We start from the raw sequence: 21,138 nt of genomic DNA on the forward strand, positions 1-21,138 counted from the left end.
ACAGTAAGCTTTTACCCATATATAAATTTTTAACAATGACAGAACATATAAAAGATACTGGGTAGGGCATCCCTAGAGGCTCAGTGGTAAAGAATCTGCCTGCCAATGCAGGAGACTTGGATTCGATGCCTGGTCCGGGAAGATCCCACATGCCCTGGGGCAACTAAGCCTGTGCGCCACAACTACTGAGTCTGTGCTTAAGAGCCCAGGAACCCCAAGTACTGACCCCATGAGCTGCAGCTACTGAAGCCTGCACACCCCAGAGCCCATGCTCTGCAACATGAGAAGCCACCACAATGAGAAGCCCATGCACACAACCAGAGAGCTGCTTCTACAGCAGTGAAGACCCAGCACAGACAAAAGAATAGATAAATAAACTTTTTTTTTTTTTAAAAAAGAGACACTGTTTAAAAAACAGAAGTAAAGAATAATGTAATGAATAACTCAACAATCATGCTAGTTAAATTGTACACAAAATCTATACTATATGCTCAAAATTTTTTCTAATATATTTTCTTCTGTTCATAAAACATTTCATAATAATGTACATACACACATAAAAAAGATTTTTAAATTGATCCTGAAAATGCTGTGATTTTAAAACCTTTAAATTAAGTCTATCTGACTAACAATAATACATTTTGAAGTAACCAAAATTTCCAAACTGTGAGAACTAATACAAACAACCTTTCTTACTAAACCACTACATAAAATATAACTTAATCTTTTTTTTTACAGAATTTAAAATTTATAATTTCTCTAAAATAAAAAACAACCTTAAAATATATGTCTATTCCTCGAGAAGGAAATGGCAACTCACTCCAGTACTCTTGCCTGGAAAATTTCATGGACAGAGGAACCTGGCAGGTTACAGTCCATGGGGTCACAAAAGAGACGAGACTGAGCACACACACTATATAAATGTGTTCATAGATATATGTCATCATGTTATAAAATTTAAACTAATACAATATGTCAATTATATCTCAATAAAGCCAGAAAAAATAAATTTTCATTTTCTTTAAAAAAAAAAAGTCTATTAATTTCTTTGTCAGTTAGAACTCACGTTAATCTATCCATATAGGTAGTTTTGAAAACATACCCAATTTACCTTAAAAGTATGAACTGTGTATAGCAAGAATAAAGAATATTTATAAATAAATCTATATTTCTGAGACAGTACTTATTTATCATTGTTATATCAATGTTTATATTATTATACATACACCTAAGTTGATACAGTATCAAGTCTTATACAAGCTTTGAAATTTAGCCACCAATATCTATGCTAAATTTATTTTTGAAGTACAGATGAGTATATATTTAAAATTAATAAATTATACAGTTACTTTTCTACAACTGACTGTAAGTTCACCAATTAAACATAACTACTCACCTAAGTACAGCTATTAAAGGTGCATATATTGAATCTCCATCATAAACATACATATGATCCCAGCTACATTCTGTAGCAAAATGATTGAATCTTAATCTTAACACTGCATTTGGACTGAAAAAAATTAAAATATTTTAAAATTAATATGTAATATGTAAAGCATGATCTGACGAAATCTTACAATATTTTATTAAAAATCTATTTACAGAAATTTAGCTATAAATCCCTAAGTCATCAGTATAAAAGATTGATAAGCAGTCATATGAAATTTGTAAAAAAGACATACAACTTCAAAATCTATTAACCAGCCATAGGCATGCATCATCCTTTTCTAAAAATTTAATCAACAGGAAATGTTCTGTCTTAATTAAGGTAGAGATACATAAACTGTAAACTTCATTGAAACTTTATTGACCTGTACACTTAATATGGATATATTTCATTATATGCAAATTGTACTTAAATAAAGTTGATTTTTAAATTCAGCACTCAAGACTATTCTTATTTCTATCAACCTTTAACTACAGGTACTAATAAGGTCTTCAAATTTAATCAAAACATCTCAGTATGATACACTGCCATTTGTTAACAAATAAAGGAGACCATAGGTACACAGGGAATTAATAACTCTAAAGTTTTAAAAAAGCTTTTAAAGTAACAACAACAACAACAAAAAATACCCAGTTTTCCAGACTCTTTAAAAATCAAAAAACAGGTCAAAAACAACTAATATCAATTCATCTGTGATTCATTCATATGTTAAATAGATAAATTCAGTCACAAGCCCTAATTATTGAAAAATGCCTCTAAAAGGACAATTAACTCTTACAAAATGTTCTTTTTTTAACACCCTTAGAACTAAAATGATGAACAGTATGAACAAATGGCATAATTCAGCATGGAATATTTTTATACTTTCAATGGAGTCTTCAAATTCTATAACAAGCTATTTAAAATAAGCAAAAAATGCATACTTTATTTAATGCCATAGTGACAGAACTTAAAAATAAAATATATGTAAAAATTAAACTACTGTCACAAGGGTATTGTAATTTATATTAAACTTGATATCTAAAATTTATAAATCCAATTTTAAAATAAAATGAATAATATTTTCCAACAATAAGCAACAGAATAAACTATGTAACTTTGAAGCTGTTATACTTTTATAATGTTTTATACCGGTAAGCATTTATCATTGCAGAATAAATTAATTTAACCCAAATTGTATACTTACTAGCCTTCAATTAGCCATGTGCATTTAGTTTTATATTTATAGTTAATTGGACCATCTGTTAAATATCCAGAAGGTTCTGTTAACCTAGAAAACAAAATCACAAAAATGATTACCTATAATAGCATAAAACATTTAAAGACAATAATCCAAGCTTCCAAAAAGGAGAATTTGTTTACAACTTATGAAAATTTTCAAATTGCCATTTATCTCTCTAAATCTCAAAAGAAACTTGTTTTTTAATTTTTTTAAGTTTTTATATGATTGTTTCATTTTACAAACTGGAAAAACCACATTGAAAGACTGAACATTATACAGATGGGTTCCATGCTGATGCAAAATGAATTCAGTAACACTTCCTCTGCACAAAAATTAGATGGAGGCAAAAGAAAGATCAAATACATTTTGAAAGATGCAGATCTATGGAGCAGAGAAATAGTATATGTACCTAGCACTTTGGGGGAAGGTTACACTGTTAGGTCTATTTGTTTTTCATGCAGGACTGCAAAGTAGCTATCACCAGACTTTACTGAATTCAGCTACCTGTTTTTATTATCATTTTCTTTTGCCTACTTTATACCTAGTCCAAGAACTCAATCAATTTTAAAAATAGGGTAAATCAAGGGTTTTTTAATTATCCTCTGTTTTAAACACAAAAAAGAAAAAGATAATTAGAAAAGCTTCAGATTTTCAGACTTTTAAAATGTTTAAAGATTAACCCAATTCTACTTCATGTTGTTCTCCTTAGCTCCAGCCCACTTATTTTATCAAGAAAAGACAATATTTTAAATAATTAAGATATCTTTCTATTTAGCCTTTATTATATAGGCATACAAATACACGCGGGCTTCCCATGTAGCGCTAGTGGTAAAGAACCCGCCTGCCAGTGCAGGAGACATAAGAGACGCAGGTTTGATTCCTGGGTAGGGAAGATCCCCTGGAAGAAGGCATGGCAACCCACTCTAGTATTCTTGCCTTGAGAAACCCATAGACAGAGGAGCCTGGCGGGCTACAGGTGGCAAAGAGTTGGACATGACTAAATCAACTTAGCTCACATACACACATACACAGAAACACACCCTGGGGCTTATCAGTCTTTGTACATTCACATATAGATACACACACACACACATATATATACATGTACACAAAGTTATCAGGGTCATTATCTAGTTTAAGGCAATATTAAATTCTCCTTATAGCAGTGAGTATTAAAAATATTAGGGGGGGAAAAGCTTCATTTACCTAAACCAGCATTGACATAAAGGTTAATTAATATAAATGTTACTTATAAATCTTTCATAATCCCTGCAAATTACTTTGGGCAAAAAAAGGGACTAATTCATGCTTGGAAAACTCCAGTGTTCTCAAATTAATCTAATACTAAATTTTCTATGTATCAGGTGTTACTCTAAGCACACAATGTCACCTCACTTAAAAATCTCAAAAACCCCACGAGATAGTAAACATTATTAATCCCATACTACAGATGAGAAAACTGAAGTACATTTTTAATAACAGGTTAAATAACTTGTCCTGATTTGTCACTTCCAATAATAGCTCCTGATGAAGTAATTCAGACAAACTTCCACTGAAGATAATTTAAAAAGCTAAAAGAACAATTTTTAAATCTAATAAGTAACAGAATGGTAAGATCTACTAAGCCAAGATCCAGAAGCTGCAAATTCTTTAAGAACTGGGCATCCAGAGTGACTTTTGTTATGGAGAATTTCATCTGTTTATTAGAGACTGCCAAAAGGCAGAGAGTGCTTTCAGCTGCCTCAAGGAGGGAGGGGGACAAAAGTTGGAGGCAATAACCTACAAAAGTAGGGGCTCAAATAAACAACACGGCACTCTGATATAGGACATGATGATTTGCAAGTAGGGTGAAGATGTACCAGAAACAAAATCTGCATGGACGGCAACCCAGCTACAAGCCATCAGGATGGCAGAAAACTCCGAGACCTACCACTGGCTTAAGGTGAGACTAGAACTACTATTTGAAGAAGGAAATGGCAACCCACTCCAGTATTCTTGCCTGGAAAATCCTGTGGACAGAGGAGCCTGCTGGGCTATGGGCCATAGCGTATGAGGCCAAGTCTCCTAACATAAGATACAAAAACGTTCTCTATAAAAAGATAACATGATCCTAGTCTTCAACTTATTCCTAGCAGTAATTTTTCAAATAAGATGTCTACTATAATCAAAGATAATAAGGTATATGAAGATAGAAGACAACAAAATAACAACCAACAAAATAGCTTCAGAAAGAGATCTGAAGAATTCCCAATATGTGGAGATTATCAGGTGTGCCTTACATAATAAACACAATTTATTAAGTTCAAAAAGACAACAAGATATAAAATTTTGACAGTTAATTGAAGCCATAAAAAGTAACAGTGTGTTTGAAAAATAATGGAAATTCTAATTATGAAAACTATATTAATCAAAATTAAGAATTTGATGGACAAGCTTTAACAACACATTGTTGTTGCTGTAACTGTTGTTGTTCAGTCATCCAGTCATGTCCGACTCTTTTTGTTTTTTTTGTTTTATTTTTTTTTTATAAATTTATTTATTTTAGTTGGGGGCTAATTACTTTACAATATTGTAATAGTTTTTGCCATACATTGACATGAATCAGCCATGGGTTTACATGTGTTCCCCTTCCTGGACCCCCCACCCACCTCCCTCCCCATCCCATCCTTCTGGATCATCCCATTGCCCTGGCCCTGAGCCCTTGTCACATGCATCGAACATGGAATGGTGTTCTGTTTCACATATGATAATATACATGTTTCAATGCTATTCTCCCAGAACGTCCCACCCTCACCTTCTCCCTCAGAGTCCATAAAATTGTTCCATGCATCTGTGTCTCTTATTCTGTCTCGCATATAGGGTTATCGTTACCATCTTTCAAATTCCATATATATGCATTAGTATACTGTATTGTTGTTTTTCTTTCTGGCTTACTTCACTCTGTATAATGGGCTCCAGTTTCATCCATCTCAGTAGAACCGATTCAAATGTATTTTTTTTTAATGGCTGAGTAATATTCCATTGTGTATATGTACCACAGCTTCCTTATCCATTCGTCTGCTGATGGACATCTAGGTTGCTTCCATGTCCTGGCTATTGTAAACAGTGCTGCGATGAACATTGGGGTACACGCGTCTCTTTCAATTCTGGTTTCCTCGGTGTATATGCCCAGCAGTGGCATTGCTGGGTCATATGGCAGTTCTATTCCCAGTTTTGTAAGGAATCTCCACACTGTTCTCCATAGTGGCTGTACTAGTTTGCATTCCCACCAACAGTGTAAGAGGGTTCCCTTTTCTCCACACCCTCTCCAGCATTTATTGCTTGTAGACTTTTGGATAGCAGCCATTCTGACTGGTGTGAAATGATACCTCATTGTGGTTTTGATTTGCATTTCTCTAATAATGAGTGATGTTGAGCATCATTTCATGTGTTTGTTAGCTCTTTTTGATCCCATGCACTACAGCACGCCAGGCTTTCCTGTCCCTAACCATCTCCTGGAGTTTGCCCAAGTTCATGTTCATTGCATTGAACTTATTAAACACAGCTAAAATAGGATGAGCAATCTAGAAGACAGGTCCATAAGAAAATATCCAGACTACAGCAGGATGACTGAGGGTTCAACCCGCTGAGTGTGGGTCACTCCACCAAGTAAAACTCTGAGAAGATGAAATCCTAGCTAAGGGCAGGAGAAACAGGGAATGGGGACTGGACGAACAAAATCATATACATCAATTATGGTCTTTTAACACATTAAATAACACATTAAACCCAGATAACCATGAGGGTATGATCACTCACCTAGAGCCAGACATCCTGGAACGCAAAGTCAAGTGTGCCTTAGGAAGCATCACTACGAACAAAGCTAGTGGAGGTGATGGAATTCCAGTTGAGCTATTTCAAATCCTAAAAGATAATGCTGTGAAAGTGCTGCACTCAATATGCCAGCAAATTTGGAAAACTCAGCAGTGGCCACAGGACTAGAAAAGGTCAGTTTTCATTCCAACCCCAAAGAAAGGCAATGCCAAAGAATGCTCAAACTACTGCACAATGGCACTCATCTCACACACTAGCAAAGTAATGCTCAAAATTCTCCAAGCCAGACTTCAACAGTACATGAATCGTGAACTTCCAGATGTTCAAGTTGGATTTAGAAAAGGCAGAGGAACCATAAATCAAATTGCCAACATCTGTTGGATCACAGAAAAAGCAAGAGAGTTCCAGAAAAACATCTACTTCTGCTTTACTGACTCTGCCAAAGTCTTTGACTATGTGGATCACAACAAACTGCGAAAAATTCTTGAAGAGATGGACACCTGACCTGTGTCCTGAGAAATCTCTATGCAGGTCAAGAAGCAACAGAACTGGACACGGAACAACAGACTGGTTCTAAATTGGGAAAGGAGTTCGTCAAGGCTGTATATTGTCACCTTGCTTATTTAACTTATATGCAGAGTGCATCAGGAAAAATGCTGGGCTGCAGGAAGCACAAGCTGGAATCAAGATTGCTGGGAGAAATATTAATAACCTCAGATATGCAGATGACACCACCCTTATGGCAGAAAGCGAAGAAGAACTAAACAGCTTCTTGATGAAAGTAAAAGAGGAGACTGAAAAAGTTGGCTTAAAACTCAACATTCAGAAAACTAAGATCATGGCATCTGGTCCCATCACTTCATGGCAAATAGATGGGGAAATAATGGAAACAGTGACAGACTTTATTTTGGGGGGCTCCAAAATCACTGCTGATGGTGAAAGCAGCCATGAAATTAAAAGACACTTGCTCCTTGGAAGAAAAGCTATGACCAACCTAGACAGCATATTAAAAAGCAGAGACATTACTTTGCCAACAAAGGTCTAAATAGTCAAAGCTATGGTTTTTCCAGTAGTCATGTATGGATGTGAAAGTTGGACCATAAAGAAAGCTGAGTGCCAAAGAACTGATGCTTTTGAACTGTGGTGTTGGAGACTCTTGAGAGTCCCTTGGACTGCAAAGAGATCAAACCATCCTAAAGGTTCGATCCTAAAGGTTTCCGTCCTAAAGGAAATCAGTCCTGAATATTTATTGGTAGGACTGATGCTGAAGCTGAAACTCCCTCCAATACTTTGGCCACCTGATGGGAAGAACTGACTCACTGAAACAGACCCTGATGCTGGGAAAGATTGAAGGCAGGATGAGAAACGGATGACAGAGGATGAGATGGTTGGATGGCATCACTGGCTCTATGGACATAAGTTTGAGCAAGCTCCAGGAGTTGGTGATGGACAGGGAAGCCTGGCATGCTGCAGTCCATGGGGTCGCAAAGAGTCAGACATGACTAAGTGACTGAACTGAATTGAACACATTAAATAAGTATCCTAACAGCTTTGAATAGCTTCTATTTGATACACACATATGGACATCTTCTCTCTCCTCCACATTTTTATTTACAAGTTGTTGTTAAGTTAACTTTACAATTTAGACTTTAGTTAATGTGTTGCCTATGACTGAATATGAAGAGCAAGTAATAAAACCAGTGATGGATACAATGACTCTGGAAAGTGTTTCCCTGTTTTGGACAAAGGATGAGAACTTCTTCACTTAGAAAAAGTATATATTCTTAGGTAGAAACATAGCTTTGTTGGTTGTTGGGGAGTTCATATGTGTTTAGAAGGATGCATACAGAAGAAGCTGACTAATTAAAGGGCAGACTGTATCAGTTATCTATTGACTCCCACTTCAAGATTTTGCCTACTCTGTGAAAATGTATCTAGGCCCTTCGAACAATTTTTTTTGCCAGATGGCAGGACACTAAGCCTGCCAGCCTTCTCAACAGAGCACACTGGAGACTGTAGGAGGAAAGAGATCTGCCTCCTTGGTTCCCATGTACCCACTCAACAAGCTCCTGCACCTTGCTGGCTTCTGCAGCACTAGACTCCTACAGCACCTGATGGCCACCAGCACCAAGCCACCAACAGCCGTCCCCAGCACTTCCTCTCAGGTAGTTCTGCAGAGAAATACCCCCAGGGAGACACCACTCCATGAACAGCTTTCCCCAGCATCCTATAAGTAATCACAGCAAGTTACAAAGGGCAAATGTTGAGCAAGTTTCACAGGTAGAGCTTTCCAGTGACTTTTCTGCCAAACAATAAGCCAAGTCTGCTCTCCCAACAAGGTCTGGATCTCAGGCGAGGTTCCAGGGACTCTCACTTATGTGCTCTATCTCAGACATAACGCAGTAGGTGCTGATCCTTGTATTTACTATTTCCATATCTTGCAGAGTTCTCTTTATTTCTTGGAAAAGACCTTGATGCTGGGAAATATCGAGGGCAAGAGGAGAAGGGGATAACAGAGGATGAGATGGTTGGATGGCATCATCGACTCCATGGACATGAGTTTGAGCAAACTCCAGGAGATAGTGAAAGACAGAGAAGCCTGGTGTGCTGCACTCCATGGGATCGCAAAGAATCAGACACGACTGAGTCACTGAACAACAAAAACAGTCAATTTCTCATTGCTCCAATCCATGTTATAGTCTATAATCCTTCACATTAAGCTTTTCCTACTAAAATTACTGTGTGATTCTCTTTCCTGATTGGACCCAAGTTAGTTAGTGTTAGTCGCTCAGTCATGTCTGACTCTTTCCGACCCAAAGACTGAAGCCCTCCAGGCTCCTCTGTCCATGGGATTCTCCAGGCAAGAATACTGGAGTGGGTTGCCATTTCCTTCTCCAGGGTACCTTCCCAACCCAGGGATGGAACCCACATTTCCTGTGTCTCCTGCATTGCAGGTGGATTCTTTACCCACTGAGCCATCAGGACCCAAACCAACGAATAATAATAAAGGGTATGCAAATTTAAATCACAATAGCATACCACTATGCACCCAACAGGATGGCTAAAATTAGAAAGATTAATAATACCAAATACTGGCAAGGATGTGGCTATAAAGAATTCTCACAGGATAAATTAGTACAATAACTTTACAAAGTAATTTGAAATTATCTTACATAGCTGAAAATAGACATATCTTACATAGTAGCCAACAGTGTCAGCATTAACTATATTCTCTTATCATTTCCATACACTCCAGTCTGGCTTTTCCAGGCCAGCATCTGCATCTATATTGAAGGGCTCCCTCTATCTACTAACTCGATGGACATGAGTTTGAGTAAACTCCGAGAGTTGGTGATGGACAGGGAGGCCTGGCATGCTGCAATTCACGGGGTCGCAAAGAGTCGGACACGACTGAGCGACTGAACTGAACTGAACTGAACTCCATCTACTAAAACCCACTCTTCCTGTGCCTGTGGTGGGCTGAAAGTTCCTGTGAATCAACATCCTCCCAGAGTGGGCTTTGGCCAGTGAATGACCTGGAAAAACTCCAAGCTTCCTTACCTCTTTACTGGGATAATAATGAAGAGCACTTCCCTGTGGGATTTAGCTCCAGTCACCCAATGTGGCACCTGACTTGCTAACATACCTTTTTTACTAGCTTCTTTTCCTGTCTTGTATCACTTTTGTCAGTGTCCCTGAATCTCCCAAATATACCACACGTGCTCAATTTTGGTTTTGGAAACCAAAAAATTCATGTGACTTGCTTTACTGAAATACTGGCTTTATTGTGGTGGTCTGGAACAAAGCCCACGATATCTCTGAGGTATGCCTGTTCTTAAGTCACGACAAGTAACAGCAGAAATGATTAAATCAATGACAGCTGGCTACAGGAACCATGCATTCAAATGCCATGTAATTACTGGCAGCCCTATATATATATATAGTGACCAAAAATAAATAAATTTAAAATCCCCAAATGTTTGGCAGTTAAACAGACTAGTAAGTCTCAAGGACAATTACAAAAAAAATTAATTGTTAATACTAAACCCACATCATATCAGAATTTATAAGATGAAGCTCAACCACTGTTCAGAAAGAAATTTATATCTCTAAACATATATGCATTAAAAATTTCAAAATCAATTATTTTCATTTGGGAATTTGGGAAGCCACATGAATGCTCAGGGAGACTTTTCTTACAGTGCGAGCTCAGAAAAGACCTGAAAAGACTCTACACTTCCACCTCTGGCTAACTTTTAAACTCAGAGCAAGAAGGAAGTGAAGGCTAAGGCAGAGTCATAAACCACCTGGCCAAGCACTGCAGGAGTGTCCCAACAGAGTTCATCTGCACACACTAAGAGAGTTCTTTATATTTTCTTGATGCCACACACTTGAGGAAATCTATGTCAAAACACTAGCTTACCATAAACTAAGGAACAGGGACTTTAGAAACCATACACTATGAAGAATACACTCACTACAAAAAATAGTTCAGAAAACTCATTGAACAAATACACATCTACAACCGCATAAAACAAACCCTGAAAGGGGGAAGCACTCAATTTCTAGAGTTATCACGTTAAAATAATCAAATGCCCAGTCTCAACATAAATCACGAAGCATGTAAAGAAACACGAAAGTATAGCCATTCACAGGAGAAATTAACAGACACTGTCCTTGAGCAAACAGAGAAATTGTATTTGTTAGACAAACACTTTAAATCAAGTATTCTAAATACAGTCAAAAATGCTAAAGGAAATCAAGACAAACAGCTGATGAAAGATGGAAACAGGAAAATGATGTCTTGACAAATAGAGAATATCAATAAATATTTATAAATTTTACTATCACAACTTCAAAGTCATACATTATTTCCATCCTCTCAAAAATCGAGGGAATAAAAGAGGAAATTCTCTCTAAAATTTTCCTCTGGATTTAAACGAGGTTTAGATCCATCAGTCTGCTGGATCATTGAAAAAGCAAGAGAGTTCCAGAAAAACATTTATTTCTGCTTTATTGACTATGCCAAAGCCTTTGACTGTGTGGATCACAATAAACTGTGGAAAATTCTGAAAGAGATGGGAATACCAAACCACCTGACCTGCCTCTTGAGAAACCTGTATGCAAGTCAGGAAGCAACAGTTAGAACTGGACATGGAACAACAGACTGGTTCCAAATAGGAAAAGGAGTCCATCAAGGCTGTATATTGTCACCCTGCTTATTTAACTTATATGCAGAGTACATCATGAGAAACACTGGGCTGGAGGAAGCACAAGCTGGAATCAAGATTGCCGGGAGAAATATCAATAACCTCAGATATGCAGATGACACCACCCTTATGGCAGAAAGCGAAGAAGAACTAAAGAGCCTCTTGATGAAAGTGAAAGAGGAGAGTGAAAAAGTTGGCTTAAAGGTCAACATTCAGAAAACTAAGATCATGGCATTTGGTCCCATCACTTCATGGTAAATAGATGGGGAAATAATGGAAACAGTGGCTGACTTTATTTTTCTGGGCTACAAAATCACTGCAGATGGTGACTGCAGCCATGAAATTAAAAGACGCTTACTCCTTGGAAGGAAAGTTATGACCAACCTAGATAGCACATTAAAAAGCAGAGACATTACTTTGTAAACAAAGGTCCGTCTAGTCAAGGCTATGGTTTTTCCAGTGGTCATGTATGGATGTGAGAGTTGGACTATAAAGAAAGCTGAGCACCGAAGAATTGATGCTTTTGAACTGTGGTGTTGGAGAAGACTCTTGAGAGTCCCTTGGACTGCAAGGAGATCCAACCAGTTCATCCTAAAGGAGATCAGTCCTGGGTGTTCATTGGAAGGACTGATGTTGAAGCTGAAACTCCAATACTTTGGCCACCTGATGCAAAGAGCTGACTCATTTGAAAAGACCCTGATGCTGGGAAAGATTGAGGGCAGGAGAAGAAGGGGATGACAGAGGATGAAATGGTTGGATGGCATCACCAACTCAATGGACATGGGTTTGGGTGGACTCCGGGAGTTGGTGATGGACAGGGAAGCCTGGCATGCTGCGGTTCATGGGGCTGCAAAGAGTCGGACACAACTGAGCAACTGAACTGAACTAGATCCATCAGTGGGGTCCATTAACAAATCCTTCTCCCTAGTTTCTGATAGTGTAACAAACCCTTAAAATCAAAATATTGCTACAATTTAAACTGCAAAAATCCCAAATTGGAGCTGAACCTAATGATACAAATTATCAGACATAAATTATGCCTGTTTGATAACAGTTTAGAGCCTCAGAGAGTCAATTTTAAGGGAATCCTAATTTGTTCCATGACTCTACACAGCCACTTTTTCAAATTTTCCTCTAATGTTAGAAGAGAAGTATAACAGTCAAAAAATACCTTAATAGTCAAGAAATGTGAAGCTCTTTTATTAATAGTAAGAAAATAAACCTGGAAATTTAAGAACAGGCAACCTTGCAACTGCTGTTATTGTTGTTGCTTGCTATTCAGTCATTAAGCCATGTCCGACTCTTTGCAACCCCATGGACTATAGCATCCCAGGCTCCTTGGTCCTGCACTCTCTCTGAGTTTGCTCAAATTCATGTCCATTGAGTCAGTGATGCTATCTAACCATCTCATCCTTTGCTGCCCTCTTCTCCTTTCACCTTCAATCCTTCCTAGCATCAGAGTCTTTTCCAATGAGTCAGCTCTTCAAGTCGGGTGGCCAAAGTATTGGAGCTTCAGCTTCAGCAACAGTCCTTTGCAACTATTATCTACAGTATAATCTATCTTCTGCAAAGAGTTGGACACGACTTAGCAACTAAGCATGCACGCAATCTATCTTCCTAGTTAGGAATATCCCTCCCAAACTGCATATGAGGAAATCTACTGCTACTGGGGACTTTTTTCCCCAAAACCTCTCTATTTCTCTATCACCCACCCACTCAAACTAACCCAGTCCTGTGCTATGTTTGGAAACTTCTTCCCCTTAGTTTAAAATATACTTCCCCTCCTCTAAAGAAACATATTGTAGGAGTTACCACTATAACCCTTATCTACCACCCATAAAAGGTCATGCAAAAGAACTGTTATGTTCCCCCACCTCAGCTGCACAAGAGCACATGAAACCTACCCACTCTGTCCCACCCTCCTCATCTTCAGAGGCACAATTACACAGACTTACGAGAAAACTCTACTCACCATGGCAACTGAAACTCTTCTCTACCTTCATCCCCATCCTTAACAAAAGTGCCTACCAAGAGCTTGTCTTTGCCTCTACTTACTGAAAGGAGGTTTCCTTTCTGCCATTTTCACTCTATTAGAAACAAGCGGGGTGCTGACACAAACCAAGACAAAAGGGATGGAAAATTCTTTCTCATTATCAAGAGTTAGGAGCAAAAGGGGGAAAACCCACCACCACTTCGATAATAATGAAGGAGCTCCTGATCTCTTCTTCAGCTGAAAGAACTTCAACTTTATGCCACTTGAACAAAGCACCCCCATTACACACTTTGGACATCTTTACAACCTGGAACTGTTCTTCTAAAATTCAGAAGTCTTGCACTCCAAGATCACACTCTGACCACAAACACCTAGTTTCCAATCTATTTCTTCACCTCTTACTCTTAGTATCTATACATTCCAGATGGGTAGAGATTTTTAAAAATTAGGTAGCATACAGTACTGGACCAAAGGTCCATAGCACAGACATTATTTTGCTGACAAAGGTCCATATAGTCAAAGTTATGGTTTCTCCAGTAGTCATGTATGGATGTGAGAGTTGGACCATAAAGAAAGCTGAGCGCCAAAGAACTGATGCCTTTGAACTGTGGTGTTGGAGAAGACTCTTGAGAGTTCCTTGAACTGAAAAATGATCAAACCAGTCAATTCTCTAGGAAATCAGTCCTGAATGTTCACTGGAAGGACTGATGCTAAAGCAGAAGCTCCAATACCTTGGCCACCTGATATGAAGAGCTGACTCATTAGAAAAGACCCTATGCTGGGAAAGACTGAAGGCAGGAGGAGAAGGGGAAGATAGAGGATGAGATGGATGGATGGTATCACCAACTCAATGGACACGAGTTTGAGCAAGCTCCAGGAGATGGTGAAGGACAGCAAAGCTTGGCGTGCTGCAGTCCACGGTGTCACAGAATAGGCTATGACGGAGCAACTGAACAACAGCGGTTCAGCTGCATAAAAGGTAAAATACGCTGCTTCTGTTTCTCATGTTGTTTCTACAATGCATTCTAAGTTTCAAGCAATTACCTTCTCTCTTAATTTGTAGCAATTGTGTTCTTGAATTGAGAACCATACTGACACAGTTAACCTAGACCAGGGCTCCATAAACCTGTAGCCTATTAAGGGTTTGAGTAAATGAAGTTTTATTGGAACACAGCTACACCCATTTGTTTACATATATCTAAGACTGCTTACATGCTACAAGAACAGAGTTGAGTAGTGGCAACAGAGACCATATGGCCTACAAAGCCTAAAATATCTACTATCTGGCCCTTCACAGAAAAAGTCTGCCAATCTCTGTCTAGATGCCTGCACATGCCCATATGCCTTGCCAATGTCTTACTAGCTGAAACGCTTCAATCCAGAGTCCTTAATCAAATACACATGCTAAGATGTTTATAACATAGGAATGGCCACTACTAAATGCAGGAAAACCAGCAGAAACATTAAACAGAACTAACATTAAATCAATTAAAGTGTTATTCTCTACCCTGGCCATGAATACAAAATCTGATTAAGATATTTTAAAACAAAGAAAAATGCAATCATTTTAATATTATAAAGTATTACAGGAAACAATAAGTCCTGCTTATCAAAGTATATGGGTTTAGTGCCAGCATAACCACTCTAGAGAGAAAAAATCAGATCTACCCAGGGATAGTTTTTACCCAGAGTTGCCTTTGGAAGTCAACTTCACAGGCAAGTCTTTTATTAAATAGTGTTTTTAACTAAAATCTTACTAATAAGTGTTGACCTATTTTTAAATAAAATGAAGAGAACCTCTAGATGATATTCATTGGTATTTTTTTTCCCCTCTGCACTCTGATACTTTATTGTATTACATCGTGCTGAGCTTGCACTTCTTCCTTTCTTTACACTGTGCTGTGCATCCCTCACTCCCAAGTTTGCACTCTCTGTCCACCTGATCCCTAATAAAAGTTGAGCTGAGGTGACTTTGTCCACTAGCGTAGAAGTCTCCAAATTTTAATTATCAAGTTCTCTCATCAGGAATATTTTTTACTACATAAATCTAACATACGTATTGTGTGCTTGTCGTATCCGACTCTTTGTGATCCCATGAACAGTAGCCCACCAGGCTCCTCTGTCCATAGGACTCTCCAGGCAAGAATACTGGAGTGGGTTGCCATTTCCTTCTCTTATATGTATACTTACATGTTAATAAACATAGACCATTTAAATATTATGTACTATGAAGCATAAATCTAAGAAATCAAAATTAAAAATAATAGTAACAGAAGTCCTAATGCTTTCTTTCCACACTCTAGTAAGTCACCTTGGGTACCACCCCACTTTGGAGATCACTAATTTGTGTAAGTCATATCCTGACCACAGCAGTATTGACTTTATTAGCTAATATTTTCCCCCATATAAATACACTAACCAAGTTGAATATACCAATTTGACTGGCCACCAGCACACACTAACTAAAATGTCTACACACTGACCTTAGTAATAGCAAACAGTATGTGCTTGGTTAGCTGTCACGCCTAGTATTGAAGGATGGAGCACTTTATTCCTCACTCTCCCAGGATCAGGGGTGAAAATCACTGACTTCTGGTTGAATGCCACTGGTAGGACCATCACCATCTCCCTCCAGCAAACAAAGAGAACTCTTTTCTATGATCCTTCAAAATACTGTATTCCCATTGCTGAGTCAGAGCTAGTCACTCAGTTATGTCCAACTCTTTGCAGCCATATGGACTGTAGCCCGCCAGGCTCCTCTGTCTAAGGGATTCTCCAGGCCAGGATACTGTGAGTGGGTAGCCATTCCATTCTCGAGGGGATCTTCTCGACCCAGGGATTGAACCCAGGTCTCCTGCATTGCAGGCAGATTCTTTACCACTGAGCCAGCAGGGAAGCCCCATTCCCATTGTTAATCTCTCCCAATTTCATCTTCAACCAGACTTCAAATAGTTGCCAGTACAAAACAGTGTCTTCAGGCAGAATGTTTCTAAGACCAATCTCAAAAAGATTTCATCATTTTAATCCACCAGTTACTGTATGTCAATACTTATCAATGGATAAGTTATATTGGACTTGACAACAGTTATTCTGGGTACTCAGAGGCCTCATTCAAATATCTGAGTATCTGTGGGCCAAATATCATAATTAAGCATTGAATTTACTTTCAGACTTCTGGCCATGTTAAACATGGTTAATGTCAAGTTGAGTTCCACATCAAGCAAGGAAACTGCAAAGATAGGAAGAAAAATTATTAGGCAAAGCATTTCAATTTTGAAGAGGCTGTTTTCAGTCATACTCTTTTTTTTTTTTCAGTGACTGTAAGCGAGCATATATTGTCCACTCCTCGTGTTTCCATGTGGAGGGATTTTGATGAGACTGACACTCCTGGCCTCTCTCCCCACACCTCACTCCCTCCTTCTTCCCCAGGGGAGAAGCAGTGACTTCTGACTGGCAAGTTAAGAAGAGAAACCTGGGCAAGTGAGGCTCAGCCAACTCAGAGGTGATGCATTATGCCTACCTTCCTCTACACAGTAAGGGCTCTGCCTGGAACTATGGACCAGCAATTGCCTAGTACTGCCTATGGATAAATTATATAATTCATTTTTTTAGTTACATAGTCCCTTCCACATGCTAATCATTCTTTTCAAACTCATCTACTATCTAATAACACAGACAATCTCTTCCCCTTTGGCTAAACTGACATCACATTTACTAATCATTTCAGAACCTTATGTGTCTATAACAAAATTTTCTGATTCATTTTTAGGTAGCATATAGCTTAGGTACCTTCAGGGTAAAACAGGTATCTTTGGCTCAAACAGCGTTTCAGAAAAACACTGAGGCCAAACTGATGAGACCATCGAAATTCCATAGCATCTTTCTTATCAATTAGTAAACTTATACCAATCATTTAGAGTATGAATTCCTCTAAAATCATTCCTCTAAAATCATTTACAGTGTGAATAACCATTTAAATGATTCCTCTAAAATCATTTAGAGTGTGAATAATCATGGTAGATCAAAGAAAGCCAAGGAAGGTATACAAAGCATTATAAGAAACTAAACCCACAAATTATCCTATATTATTGTTGTTAAAAATAATAAAACTCAGTTGACCACTAAGCTTAAAGAAATGATCTAATTTTCTGGTTAATTGAATAATATGATTAACTCAATCAGAATACCTTCTTTCAATGATTTGTTGCTATATGTACTCCTGATTTGTTTTATTTTTACTGCTGTGTTAACAAACTACCATAAACTTAGAAATCCCAAACAGCATGCTTTTCATCATTATTTTCTCACAGTCCTATAGGTCAGAGTCCCTGTGGACTCAGATGAGAGTTAGCTAAGCTGAGCTCTTATCTGGAGGCTTCTGAAGAGTCCACTTGCAGACTCATTCAGCTTGTTGACAGAGTTCAATTCTTTGATTCTGTAGGACTGAGATCCCCATTTCCTTGACAGCTGCTGTCCAGGGGTTGCTCTCAGCTCCCAGAGGTCACTCTAGACTCCTTTTCCACATGGTCCCTTCATCTTAACCCCTCCAGCAACAGTATGTTAAATCCTTCTTGCACCTCCAATCTTTGGCTTCCTCTCCTTCCAGCAATCCTGAGCCACTTTTAAATGGCCCATGTGACTAGACTAAGTCTACTGAGATAGTCTCCCTTTGGCCACACAACATAAAATCATGAGACTAACACCAGGGAGCAAAGGTCATGAGAGCCATCTGAAATGCCAAGCGATATTCTTGGTGTGGGGGATAAGATTTTGAAAGGTCTTTAGAAAGCAGATTAGTATTAACCTAGGGAGTAGGGAAAGAAAGGAGAGTGAATGTTCTTGAATACAAGGTTGACTTTATGGAATGATAAAATGTTCTAAAATTATAGTTACAGATGCACAACTCTCTAAGTCTATCTTAAAAACCATTAAATTATACTTTAAACTGGAGAGATTTATGTTATGTAAATTACATCTCAATAAAGCTGTTAAAATAGATAACAACAAAAGAAAACAAAGTAAAAAAAAAGTCTTTGCCCTCCTGGACCATACATTCTAGAACAATGTTGTCCAACAGAACTTCCTGAAATGACAGAAATGTTTTATATATGTGCAATACAGTAATCACTAGACACATGTGTCTCCTGAGCACTTGAAATGTGACCAGTGCAAAAAGTGAACTGAACCTCTAAACTTTCATTTCAATTAAATTTAATAGCCACATGTGGATAGTGACTGCCACATCAGACAACTTAGGTCTAGAAAGAGGGAAGAAAATATATAAATAGCAAATAAATGTAGAACATATAAAGTAATGATATGTATCATATAGACAGAGTGATGGAACACTCCCCATCACAAAGATGGAGATCTATAGAAATATGTCAGGTAAGTGTATCTATATATATACACACACAAACATACCTACACCACACACATATATATACATAGAGAGAGAGAGATTCATTGTATCTATATGTATTTACATGTAATATAGATATTCAGCTAATATAAATATTGAACACTGTAATTCAATCAATAATAGGAAAATTTTTTATCCTCATTGTATAATCTTCCTAAGCTTTTTGAAGAAATAAATTTAAAAACATCTTTTGAAATCATTCCACCTGCCAAAAACTATTTTTAATTGTATATACACAGTGACCATTATTATGCTTCCTTTCCTACAATACAATGATTCTTACCATTTTGAGATGTGAGATCACTTTTGAGAATCTTGTAAATGCTATTACCTCCTGCCTAGAAAAATTTATACAAATAATATTTTATATACAAATTTGAGGGCTTCCCTGGTAGCTCAGCTGGTAATGAATCTGCCTGCAATGCAGGAAACCCAGGCTCAACTCCTGGGTCGGAAAGATCCCCTGGAGAAGGGATAGGCTACCCAGTACATTATACTTGGGTTTCCCTGGTGGCTCATATGGTAAAGAATCAGTCTGCCATGTGGGAGACCTGGGTTTGATCCCTGGGTTGGGAAGATCCCTGGGAGAAATATCAATAACCTAAGATATGCAGATGACACCACCCTTATGGCAGAAAGCAAAGATGAATTAAAGAGCCTCATGATGAAGATGAGAGAGGAGAGTGAAAAACCTGGCTTGAAACTCAACATTCAAAAACACTAAGATCATGGCATCCAGTCCCATCACTACATGGCAAATAGATGGGGAAACAATGGAAACAGTGACAGACTTTATTTTCTTGGAGCTCCAAAATCACTGAAGATGGTGACTGCAGCCATGAAATTAAAAGACGCTTGCTCCTTGGAAGAAAAGCTATGACCAACCTAGACAGCATATTAAAAAGCAGAGACATTCCTTTGCCGATAAAGGTCCGTCTAGTCAAAGCTATGGTTTTTCCAGTAGCCATGTATGGATGTGACAGTTGGACTATAAATAAAGCTGCGCACCAAAGAACTGATGCTTTTGAACTGTGGAGATGGGAAGACAAGATCTTGAAAATAACTTGGACTGCAAGGAAATCAAACCAGTCAATCCTAAAGGAAATCAATCCTGAATATTCACTGGAGTGATTGATGCTGAGTCTGAAGTTCCAATACTTTGGCCACCTGACGCGAAGAGCCAACTCATTATAAAAGACCCTGATACTGGGAAAGATTGAAGGCAGGAGGAGAAGGGGATGACAGAGGACAAGATGGTTGGATGGCATCACCAACTCGATGGACATGAGTTTGAGCAAGCTCCAGGAGATGGTGAGGGACAGTGAAGCCTAGGGGGCTACAGTCCATGGGGTCGCAAAGAGTTGGACACGACTGAGTGACTGAACAACATACAAATCTGAGGATTCACCAACCACTCACAGCCCATCCAGGAACCTGATAATAAAAGTTCTGTTATAATATACATTCAAATAATCAACAAACTTGGAGACACATAAAATACTGCTATATCATGGAGAATTATTTAATGAGCTTAAACATTTCTTTTGGTATCTCTGTGTGCTGTAAAATCCACTCATTCATATTAACTTCATAAAGGACACATAAGAACTCTGTAGAATATTCTCTTTTCACTCAAGAATAGACATGACTACGAAACTAGAAGAAACATGAAAAACTTCAGAAGAGCTACAAGAATCTCAGCCTGGTCACCTGATGGATATGTCACGCAAACTCCCTAAGCCACAGTTTCTTTGTATGTAAAATAGCTATAATAATAACACTTATTTCACAAGATTGTTTTAAAACTATAATGACATAAAGCTTAACAAGTGTTCAGTAAAGCAACAAAGTAAATCCATGCAACATTCACGGCACAATGACAGAAACAGATCTCAATCCTGTGTCAGTTTGGTGCCAAAACTCATGATCCTAAGAACTTCTATGCTATCCAGAAATCCAGAAGATTAGAAATTTATACCTAAGGAAAAACTTTTTATTGAAGAGTAGAAGATGGCTTGCTATGGAAAAAGA

The 21,138-nt window shown here is 38.0% G+C and overlaps 1 protein-coding gene across 7 annotated transcripts in view; it reads right to left on the reverse strand.

Moving 5' to 3' along the window:
* ATRNL1 (attractin like 1) overlaps window positions 1-21,138 on the reverse strand; it is a 738,261-nt gene that overhangs the window by 697,928 nt on the left and 19,195 nt on the right. For all 7 annotated transcript variants that reach the window (XM_081573518.1, XM_081573521.1, XM_081573515.1 and 4 more), the window contains exons 2-3: window positions 2,634-2,717; window positions 1,397-1,510 (exon numbers count right to left, since the gene is read on the reverse strand). In XM_081573518.1, coding sequence (XP_081429644.1) covers window positions 1,397-1,510; window positions 2,634-2,717 — 198 coding nt within the window. The remainder of the gene's footprint in view (window positions 1-1,396; window positions 1,511-2,633; window positions 2,718-21,138) is intronic.

The sequence above is a fragment of the Giraffa tippelskirchi genome, chromosome 2 (assembly GCF_054371585.1).
Source record: "Giraffa tippelskirchi isolate mGirTip1 chromosome 2, T2T-mGirTip1v1.2.pri, whole genome shotgun sequence".
Taxonomy (NCBI): Eukaryota; Metazoa; Chordata; class Mammalia; order Artiodactyla; family Giraffidae; genus Giraffa; species Giraffa tippelskirchi.